General features: G+C 40.5%; 1 protein-coding gene across 1 annotated transcript in view; it reads left to right on the top strand.

Annotated features, from left to right (window-relative positions):
- The first annotated feature begins 2,390 nt into the window (after positions 1 to 2,390).
- The window catches only part of scfd1 (sec1 family domain containing 1), a 141,658-nt gene continuing 132,506 nt past the window's right edge, over positions 2,391 to 11,542 (top strand). Inside the window, exons 1-4 of the mRNA XM_048600432.1 lie at positions 2,391 to 2,476; positions 4,844 to 4,933; positions 5,506 to 5,561; positions 10,757 to 10,842. Of these exons, the coding sequence (XP_048456389.1) occupies positions 2,431 to 2,476; positions 4,844 to 4,933; positions 5,506 to 5,561; positions 10,757 to 10,842 (278 nt within the window). The 5' untranslated portion in view covers positions 2,391 to 2,430. The remainder of the gene's footprint in view (positions 2,477 to 4,843; positions 4,934 to 5,505; positions 5,562 to 10,756; positions 10,843 to 11,542) is intronic.

Below are 11,542 nucleotides of genomic sequence, written 5' to 3'. Positions count from 1 at the left end.
CCCCAGTTCTTGTTCAATTTGGATGTAATTGGCCCTTGCCCAATTAAACACCCTCACCCGAGGGCCACTTTTGTCCTTGTCCATGACTACTCAAAATCTTATGGAGTTATGGTCACTAAGCCCAAAATGCTCTCCTAGTGAAACATCGATCACCTGCCCTGGCTTATTCCCTAATACCAAGTCTAGTATGGCCTCCTCTCTGGCTGGATTGTCAACATACTGTCTCAAAACGCCCTCTTGGACACATCTAACAAATTGCTCTCCATCCAAGACCCTGACTCTGAGGGAATCCCAGTCAATAAGAGGAAAGGTGAAGTCACCCACCACAATTACCCTGCTTTTTTCGCACCTTTCTAATATCTGAATACTCATCTGCTCCTGTATCACACGTGGGCTGTTGGGAGGTCTATGGAAAACTCCCAGCATTGTGATTTCACCCTTCCTATTCCTGAGCTGCACCCATAATGCCTCACTGCAAGACTCCTCTGATGTGATCCTTAACCAGCAGTGCAACTCCCCCACCCCTTTTGTTTCCTTTTCTGTCTTGTCTAAAACAGCGATATCCTGGAATGTTAAGCTGCCAGTCCTGTCCCTCCTTTAACCATGTCTCCGTAATGGCAATAATATCATCATTCGATGCAATCTGAACTATCTTCATATCTCATTTACATGAGTCCTCGTAGAAGAGGCATTAATGGCTGATTCACTATACAGAAGGACTTTTGGTACAAAACTATCAGCCTTCTGATGAATGCTGTTGTTGTTGATTTGGTACTGAGTGTATGAGCATGGAAAGAGCACTGTCCAGAACTCTGAGTTGGTGACCTTATCCTACCAAAAAATAACAAGAATATGTCTGAGATATCAAAGGTGGAAATTTCCACATTTTCTTCTGCTGGCATATCTTGTGCTGGTTGTGTAACTGCAGAGGGGAGGTGGTCTAACCATGGAAGCTTGGCACATTTGCTGTTTATTTTCTTAGTTATGCTGCTGTTTTCCAGATGCTCTTCTTCAGCTTGGAGATAACAGCTGCAGCTTTAACGATGCATGTGTTGTTTTCAGCATCAAGTGCTGGTGATTGCTATTCTCAATATGGGAAGCTATTGACAACCTCAATTGTCATATTGTCAGTATTGAAGGATGGCAGAATGGAACATCCTGGACTGTGATGTTTGTCTTCCTGCAGGTCTGCAGATGTGAGAGAATTTGTCCTTTTGCTGCCTGATAGAATCACTAGAGTGTAGATAGAGGCCATCCGGCCCATCAAGTCTGCTCCGACCCTCCGAAGAGCTTTGCACCCTGTCCCTGTAACGCCACGTTTATCATAGTTAACCTACATATCCCTGAACAATACGGGGCAATTTAGTATGGCCAAGCCACTTAACCTGCACATCTTTGGACTGTGGAAGGAAACTGGAACATCCAACGAAAACCCACACAGGTACGGAGAACATGTAAACTCCACAAAGACAGTTACCCAAGGCTGGAATTAAACCTGGATCCCTGGTGCTGTAAGGCAGCAGTGCTAACCACTGAGCCACCGTGCTTCTTCAGTGCTCGTCAATAGGGAATGTTAGTGCGACATCATCAGTGTCGAGCAACTCTTGGATGAAGACTTGGTGCAGCTTGGTCTTGCACCTTAGGGAAGCAAGACTGAACAGCATTCCACCAATAAAACCCAGTAGGATATAATTTACATGGGGATGACAATCAACAAATAATAAATCTAGAAATGAAATATAGTTACTGTTGTGGAGTAAGGCACATCACAACTGTTTATAATGTATTTTGTATCAACTATATGTTCTAACTGAATTGGATGTTAACTTGGCAAAGTGGCCTAACAAATGGATAGTATTGTATTGTGTTTCTTTGGAGTTGAAAATCATCATAAGGTTAATTAGGATTCTATAACGTGGTTATGTTAAGAACATTTACACTTGAGTGCTCAAACATTTTCAAGAAAAAATATAAATGAATTAAAAGTGATAGCTTCATAATAAAAAATATATTACTGTGATAATTTTTAAAATCATATGCCTTTCTTAATTTATCTTGCATGAATGTAAGACATTGTCATTGTCTCATGTTGTATGATATTTAAAGGTGCAGATATGCAGTTTCATAACTTGCTATTTTACACCGGAAATGCAATTTTGCTTTACAACTGAAAAGCAGTTTGAAAACAAAACCCAAGATGTGAATTAATTGCTATATGTGACTAACACATTCATATTGGAAATGAAAGTAGCAACCTAAAGTTTGATTAAACATGGTGATTGATCTATGTCAGTCAATCATTAACAAATTTAGTATTTAAATAACAATGTGCAGCTTTGGAACAATATTTTCACATGGCTTCCAATTTTGTCCTGTTTATTTTTACAGGTATTTGATCAATATCTAAACTTTATCACTTTGGAGGATGACATGTTTGTGTTGTGCAACCAGAACAAGGAACTTATTTCATATCATGGTAACGGCTCTACACTCTTGCTCAGTTCTATAATTGTTATGTGCATGAAAATGGTTCATCTGGGTTCTGGTCAGTTTTTGATACAAGCTCAAAATGACAAATGCACAGTGTTTATAAATTATTCCTGGACTAAGATGTGATTGTAGAAGAATAGTGCATTTCCTTCAGTTGTGTGTGGATTAATCAAGATTTGGACTTGCCCACAGGGGAGCCAGTCACACACTAAAGTCGTCAGCACCTTTAAAAATGTATCTGTCTTTGAAATCGCAGCCATTGTAAGGCATGCCACTGGGAAGCCAAATAAATGAACTACTGCAAAACATGACATATATTTTTGCTTTTAAGATTGCAAATTATGTTTGTTCACAACAAATTGTCTAAACATTCCAGTCCAAACTGCATTGAAAAAATTCTAATGTTGGGCAGTCAAGATAAACATACCTAGTGAAAGTGTTAATGTTTTCATACAAGGTTACCTTTAGGTATAGTTGTAGTGGATCTTTACTGTATGAAATGTGATATGACATTAGTACCATAACACATTTCAGGCATTCAGCCTTCATTGTAGTTAGGAATCCAGCCTGCCCTATTGTCTGGGAAAGAGGATTCCAAGGATTAACAACCCTCCAAGAGAAGAAATTCCTCTTCTCTCTCTGAAACAGAACACCCCTTACTGAAAAACCGTGCCTCCTAGTCCTACATTCCCTGAGAGGAAATGTCCTTGCACCTCTGCCCTGTTAACCCTCCTTAGAATCTTCCATGTTTCAATAAGGTCACCTCTCATTCTTCCAAATTCTGATGAGTATAGGTTCAACCTTTCCTCATAAGACAACCCTTTCATATCAGGAATCCGCCTAATGGATCTTCTCTGAACTGCTTCCAATGTAAGTTTATCCTTGCTTGCAAAAGGAGACCAGAACAGTGCCAAGCACCAGCATTCCCTCCACTTACCAGCTGTATGAACCTGCAAGGCACATGTGCAACAGAAACTTCCGAAACTAGAAATCAGTGGCACGATCGACGTGCTGATGCTGATTGCCATGTGTGGAACAACGGAGCGCACAGCCGAGCACCTAACAGGCTAGGTACGGTCTTCCCACCCCCCACCTCGAAACAAAGACCAACATTCTATTTGTACTCTTAATTACCTGCAATAACTGCATGCAGACCTTTTGTACAAGGGCATCCACGTCTCTCAGACTACAGAATGCTAGCACAATCTCCATTTAAATAATGCTTCACTTTTCTATTCTTCCTTGAAAGTAGGCACCTTCATTATATATTAATGTAATTCAATATTTACTTTTTCACATTATACACCATAACCCAAATTCTCGCCCACTTGCTTAATTTACCCATATCCCTTTGAAAGTTCTGTGTATCATGTTCGCAACTTGCTTTCCAACCTACATTTATTTTATGAACAGATTTGGCTACAATACACTAGATCCCTCTATCTAAGTGATTAATAGTGATTACAAATAGTTGAGGCCCTGATGCTGATCCCTGAGGCACTTTACTACAGTTTGCCAACCAGAGAAGATTAATTTATTCAGATTTTCTGTTTCTTCTTAATTAGTCAAGCTTCTGTCCTTGCTTGAATCTATTATGTCTAAACACCATAACCTCTTATCTTGAGTAGTAACCTTTTTTGTGGTAATGATTGAAACACCTTTTGGAAATCCAAATGTACTATATCTGCTGGTTTCCCTTTATCCACTCTGCTTGTTATATCCTTAAAGAACTCTACAAGCATAGTTTTCATTGCATAAAACCAAGCTGACTACCTGGTTATATTTTGATTTTCTAAATATCCTGCAGCTACTTCATTACAGCGGATTCTAGCATTTTCCCAATGACAGATGTAAGCTATTATTTCCTGTATTCTGTATATCATGTCCTTACGCAAATGCAGCTGACATCACATAATTGGAACAGCACCTTTGACAAGAAGAAAATAAGTCTTGAATTGAGGTGCTGCAATTGTGGTTTTCTGATTTACTGGGAGCTTTCCAGAATGTAGTGCATGTTGTAAGATTATAGCCAATGCATCTCCTTTCCTGCTGCAGTTTCTTTTAAGACCCTAAGTTGCAGGCCACCGAATCCACGCAACCTGTCAACCTCCATTCCCTTTAGTTTTCCTAGTCTTTTTTTTCTATAGTGATAGCGATTTTTCTCAGTTCTCTCCTCCCTTTAGCCTCGACAACTAATTTGAGACTTCCTTATTTTGCTTGCTATCTATCATCACAGGCTGTAACCTGATTCCATCTTTATTCTTCCCCAGCCCCATCGTCTCACTCCCTTTATTTGCACATGCTTCGACTTTTTAAGAAAAATGACTTGTTTTAATTGCACATCTGTTTTCAGCAATCAATAGACCTGATATCACTGATAATGAAATGGAAAACATTATGGACACCCTGGTGGATAGCCTCTTCTGCTTCTTTGTTACAATGGGTACGTATGGTGCAGTAAATTCCTGCTTATGTCACTGTGAACTCCTTTAAATTCGAATAACACGTTAAGTAGTGTAAAGAAAATGCATGCTTTAGAAGAAAGTAAGAATCCTACCAATAATTCTGTTATAATTGGGACATTATATGCAGGAATCTAGTATTTGAAAGCTGAAAGAGCAGTAAATCTTTCATCAGGTTAGTTGAGGTTAAAGATTGTACCAAGTTTTTACAAAATGAAGTAAATGCTACAATAAAGAAACAATGAGACTAATTTGGATTGCCCAGTTATAACTTCAGCATTCATGCAGTAATTGAATGTGGTGTCTGATTGCACCTGTGCCATTCCCATTCATTGAGGTTCACATCTCATGGATTGTACTATAGGGAGAGTCAAGCAGATATAAGCTGTTCGCCAGACAAAATTGCTGGATTGTACTTCTGTTATCCTGTACAGAGTAAGAAGTATGTGAGGCACAGGCAGAGAAATAACTAGAAGAAATGTCAACCTCTTGTTCCAATGTAAATCAATTTGCAACATTTAAATCTTGTAGACATATTTTCTTCCTTTTACAGGTGCTGTTCCAATTATACGATGTCCTCGTGGAAATGCAGCTGACATGGTAGCAGTGGTAGGAAATGTGTTTTAATTTCCTTCAAATACATGTTAGAAAATTTATGATGAAAACCGAAAGAACTGTGGATGCTGTAAATCAGAAACGAAAATATAGATTGTTGGAAAAGCTCAGCAGGTCTGGCAGATCTGTGAAGAGAAATCAGAGTTAACATTTCAGGTCCAGTGACCCTTCCTCAGAACTGATGTTAGTTAGGAAAATGTCGGTTTATATGCAAAAGAAAGGGTGGGAGAAGGCGGTAAGGAGTAACTGATAGGTGGGGATAGAGCTTAAAGAGAGAGAAGAAGAATTAGACAGACAAAGGAGTGGATAAGGATCTGGTTGGGATGATGAATAGCTGTTAATGGGAACTGTTAGTGGCTAACAATGTGTAATATATAATGGCAAACCGTATGATAACAAGGAATGGTGTGTAGGGTTGGGGGCTATGACACGGGAGAGTTCAGGCCCTTAAATTATTGAACTCGATATTGAGTCCAGAGTGCTGCAGGGTCCCCAAGCAGAAAATGAGGTGTTGCTCCTCTAGCTTGCGCTGAGCTTCGCTGAAACACTGCAGCAAGCCTGAGACGGTGATGTTGGCCAGGTAACAAGGTGGTGTGTTAAAGTGGCAGGCAAGTGGAAGCTCAGGGTCTTTTTTACGAGCAGAATGTAGATGTTCCATGAAGTGGTCACCTAGTCTACACTTTATTTCTCCAATGTAGAGGACACCACATTGTGAGCAGCGAATGCAGTAGACTAGATTGTGTGAAGTGCAGGTAAGGTGCTACTTCACTTGGAAGGTATGTTTGGGCCCTTGGATATTGGCGAGGGAGGAGGTAAATGGGCAGATGTTACACCTTTGGCGGTCGCAGGGGAAGATGCCGTGGAGCTGTGGGAGGTGTCCTGGATTGAAGGAAGAGTGGACTAGAGTGTCCTGGAGGCAATGGTCCCTGCGAAAGGCAGACAAAGAACAAGAGCAGAATATATGTCTGGTAGTGGGCATCTCGCTAGAAGTGGTGGAAATAGCGGCTAATGATCTTCTGGATGTGAATGCTGGTGGATGGTAGGTAAAGACAAGGGGAACCCTATCGCTGTTGTGGGAGGGTAAAGAGGCGGTGAGGGTGAACGTGTGGGAGATGGGTTGGACCCGGTTAAGGGCCCTGTCAACAGTGGTGCTGGGAAATCCTTGCTTGAGGAAGAAGGTGGACATTTCGGAGCCTCCCTTCTCAAAGTTGGCCTCTTGGAACATATGTGACAGAGACAGAGAAATTGGGAGAATGGGATAGAGCCTTTACAGGAAGCAGGGTGCGAGGATGCATAGTCCAGGTAGCTGTGGGGGTCATTGGGTTTGTAGTGGATATTAGTGGCCAGTCTATCCCCAGAAATGGAAACAGATGTTGAGGAAGAGAAGGGAGGAGTTAGAGATAGACCAGGTGAAAGTAAAGTTAGGGTTGAAATTGGAAGCGAAATCGATGAACTTTTCCAATTCCAGATGAGAGAGGGAAAAAGCACCGATGATGTCATTGATATATTGGAGAAAGACTTGTGGGTGGAGGCTGGAATAGGATTGAAACAAGGAATGTTCCACGTACCCCATGAGGTGACAGGCATGATGGGGCCTTCTACAACAGTGATAGGATTTCCATTGTCCTTACCTAGCATCCACATCCAGAAAATCATCAGATGCCATTTCCACCACCTTCAGAAGGTGTCACCACCAGACGTATATTCCCTGCTCTCCCTTATCCGCCTTCTGCAGGGACAGTTCCCTCCGGGACACCCTGGTCCACTCTTCCTTCAATCCAGTATACTGCCCCACGGCACCTTCCCCTGCAACTGACAAAGAGGTAACACCTGCCCGTTTACCTCCTCCCTCCCGAATATCCAAGGGCCCAAATATACCTTCCAGGTGAAGCGGTACTTTACCTTCACTTCACACAATCTAGTCTACTGCATTCGCTGCTCACATTGTGGTCTCCTGTACGTTGGAGAAACAAAGCATAGACTGGGTGACCCCTTCACGGAACATCTATGTTTTGCACGCACAAAAGGCCCTGAGCTTCCACTTGTCTGCCACTTTAACACATCACCCTGTTCTCTGGCCAACATCTCTGTCTCAGGCTTGCTGCAGTGTTTCAGTGAAGCTTAACACAAGCTGGAAGAACAGCATCTCATTTTCCGTTTGGGGACCCTGACTCAATATCGAGTTCAATAATTTTAGGGCCTGAACTCTTCCATGTCATAGCCCCCAATCCCACACACCGCCTTGTTATCACATAGCCTGCCATTACACACTACCTATTATTAGTCACTAACAGTTCCCATTAACAGCTATGCACCCTCCCAGCCAGATCGTTATCAATTCCTTTGTCTATCTGTTCTTCTGTCTCTTTGGGCTCTATCCCCACCTATCATTTACTCCTTACCCCTTAGCCCCACCCTATCTTCTGCGTATAAACTAACATTTTCCTAGCTACCACTAGTTCTGAGGAAGGGTCACTGGATCTGAAATGTTAAGTCTGATTTCTCTTCACAGATGCTGCCAGACCTGCTGAGCACCGCCCCAAGGCACCTTCCCCTGCAACCGCCAATGTGTAACACTTGCCCATTTACCTCCTCCCTCCTCAGTATCTATGGGACCAAACATACTTTCCAGGTGAAGCAGCACTTCACCTGCACTTCACACGATCTAGTCTGCCACATTTGCTGCTCACAATGTGGTCTCCTCTACATTGGAGAAACAAAGATCCGAGGAAGCGTCTCTGGACCTAAAACGTTAACTCTGATTTCTCTTCACAGATGCTGCCAGACCTGCTGAGCTTTTCCAGCAATCTTTATCTTTGTTTTAGAAAATTCATAGTTCTTTTTAAAAGCTATACATAATGAGCCATATAAAGGCTTGCATGTATATATACATATAGCTATCTGACATTCAAAATTTACATTATCTGGTGTTAGAAAATTTTGTTTCTAAATGGTCCATAAAGCAAATCATTTAGTATTTCCTTGTTTCAGTTGTTAGTAATCTCACCTGTGGTCTCAAGGGTTTGAGAGTGTTACAGCTAATAATCTGAGGTGTCATTTGCCAGCTCGTGTAGATATTGCACTTCCTATAACGGATAGTCAAGAAAAAGTAATTTGTTTTGTGTTCTGGGAGTATCCAAAGATGATGTCAAAGTATATGTATTTTTAAGTACAACACTAAAAACTCTCAACCTAACAAATGCAAATTCTCGGGAAAAATGCCCCACTTTTGTGAATGTTGCATTAACAAGCACTGATTTGGAGTTGCCTCTGATCACGAATTCAGTTTGTTTTGAAAGCAAGCATGCTAGACAGATTTTCAGTAACAACAATAACTTGTATTTACCTAGCAGCTTTAATGTAGTAAAATGTCCAATAGCACAGCATGAGATTGAATCAGACAGACGTTGACACTGGCACCCAGAAATACATGTTGGTTAAAGTTAAAAGGTTTGGTCACAGGTAAATTTTAAGGACCACTTTTGAAGGAGCAGAGTGATTGAGAGGCAGAGGTGTTTAGGATGGATATTTCAGAGTATTGGACTTCCATATTTCAGGAATACATCATTTGATTAAAGCTGACACGATTTTTCTGTCAAAGCTTAAGTTTGCTTTGAAGAGTAAACAGTATTGAAATAATTCACCTCATTTGTAGCACTTTGTAGTGATGATCTTGTGAACTGAACTAGTAATCCAGAGGCCCAGGCTAATGTACTGGGAACACTGGTTCAAATCCCACTACAGCAGCTGGTGAAATATAAATTCAGTTGATAATTTTACTATTGGTAATTCCAGCAATGATGACCATCGAACTACCATTGATTGTTGTAAAAATCCATCTGTTTCACTAATGCTCATTAGGGAAGGAAACCTGTCATCCACACCTGGTTCAGTCCAAAATTCAGCAATGTGGGTTGACTTCTACGTACCTTCTGAAGTGGTCTAGCAGTCTGACCTTGCCAGGAATATACGCATCGCATAAAAGAATGCATTAAAAATTAAAGAAATAAAGCATTGTAAAAATTTATTTTTTTTAAATTTCATACTGTGGGTTAATTTGAACTAGGTAATACAGGCAGCCCTCAGGTTGCAACTGGGTTCCGTTCTGGAGTCTGTTTGAAAGTCAGTTTGCACACAAGACGGAACACAACTCAGGACAGTGGAGAGCATCTGCTCTTAAGTACAGAAAATGTTTGTGTATCAGGTCTTTAAAGTTACTCCCCAGTTGTGAATGTGATCCCAAATACACATATTCTCAAGCGCCACACTCTGTGGTAAGGCCTTAAAATTGTGAACAGCGACAATGCACATATTTTCGACCAGTAGTGTTCCACTCACCATGTTAAATATGAGCAAACAAGAGTCCTTTCCCCTTTGCTGAAGCTGGTGTTGCCATTTTGCATATTCAAGTAAAGGGTTTCACACCTGCTTCAGGTCCCTGTTGTAACATTGGTTTGACCCTCTCAGTAATAACAAACCTTGATAATCATATCAGTACAAAAGGTAAGAAAAGAAATATTTACTTTTCTACATTCAACAGTGACTTTACCTCTGAAAAGTGTTTATTGGCCATAAAGTTACATACTGAGAAAAGTGCTATATTAATACAAGTCTGACTGGCTTTCATTTATGTTATGCCTGTCCTGATTTCAGGACATCTGAAGTGCTTTACAGACAATAAAATACCTTTTGAAATGATCAGTCTCTATTGTAAAATAGTAAGTTATTACAATAAATACTTTGAAACTGCTGGTTCAAACTTTGCTGTGAAGCCACAATTATTCTAGTGAAATTGCCGCTGCATCTCCGTCTTCATCTGAATTCGACAGAGTGACTTCACTGGACCACTTCCGAAGTCAATCATTCACCTGATCACTGATCTTAAGTGTAGTCATTCACCTGTGTGCCACTGAGTTTGATGGTTCCAGAGCATCATTCCTGTTTTATTGATAGTCTCAAGCCCAATATCCACGGCTCCTCAGACTTCATCATTTCTATATACTTCACACAATCCAGTATATAATTTGAAGTTTCTGTCTTTATTTCCTTATGCAACACTCTGAGTCACTGCTGTATGTGGGAGATTTCATATTTGGTCTAATATTTTTATAATGATTTCCTTACTTTCTGTTATATATTTACAGACATTTTTTTACATTTGAAAGTAACAGCAATTTATTTTGTTTTAGAAATTGGACAAGAAGCTACGAGAAAACCTGCGAGATGCCAGAAACAGTCTCTTCACGGGAGATGGCCTTGGTGGAGGACAATTCAGGTACAATACTGTAATCTATGTTCAGAAATCAATCTTGGCTCTAAGAAAATGCTTCTTTACAGTTCATCAAAATTTAAGCAAGCTACATACAGTCATAGGTTTACTTTCTGTACAACAACTTGTATGTCTAGGTGTATCACTGATTAGGGTAAAAGTCTTTTACAAGAGTTGGAACAAATGGAATAGTTCTGTTGTAATTTCTGCTAGTTATTTGGATTCTAATGCAAACTGGAAGGCCTTTTTTCAAATGTTTTAGTGAAGGGCTTACTTGTATGATTCGTTTAGTCTTTGTGTATAAGTCATATGAAAAGCTAACTTACATCTGCATACTAAAACAAAAATAGAAATTACTGGAGAAACTCCCCAGCAGATCTGGAAGCACCTGTGAAGAGAAAAATGGACCCAAAACATTAGCTCTCCTTTCTTTCCAAACACGCTGCTCGACCTGCTGAGTGCTCTAGTTGAGAGACTGGATATTTATAATCATACTGATTAAGTGCCCAATTTGAACTTAAATGCTGCTACTCTGGTTTCCGTGTTAGGAGACTCCGTAGTGAAGTGGAAATTGGAGCAGCTGTTCTTCAGCGTAAGTGGCTATTCTAGCACTTCTGGTTAGCCAAGAGGAGCAAGCATATTCCTCTTGCCCTCGCCATTAAGTTGCAGGACTCATTCAATAAATATAACTGCTGTTTTTAAAAGT

The sequence above is a fragment of the Rhincodon typus genome, chromosome 8, assembly GCF_021869965.1.
Source record: "Rhincodon typus isolate 14 chromosome 8, sRhiTyp1.1, whole genome shotgun sequence".
Classification (NCBI taxonomy): domain Eukaryota; kingdom Metazoa; phylum Chordata; class Chondrichthyes; order Orectolobiformes; family Rhincodontidae; genus Rhincodon; species Rhincodon typus.
Note: the sequence above shows the minus strand (reverse complement) of the source record. Positions and strands in the feature narration are given on the sequence as shown.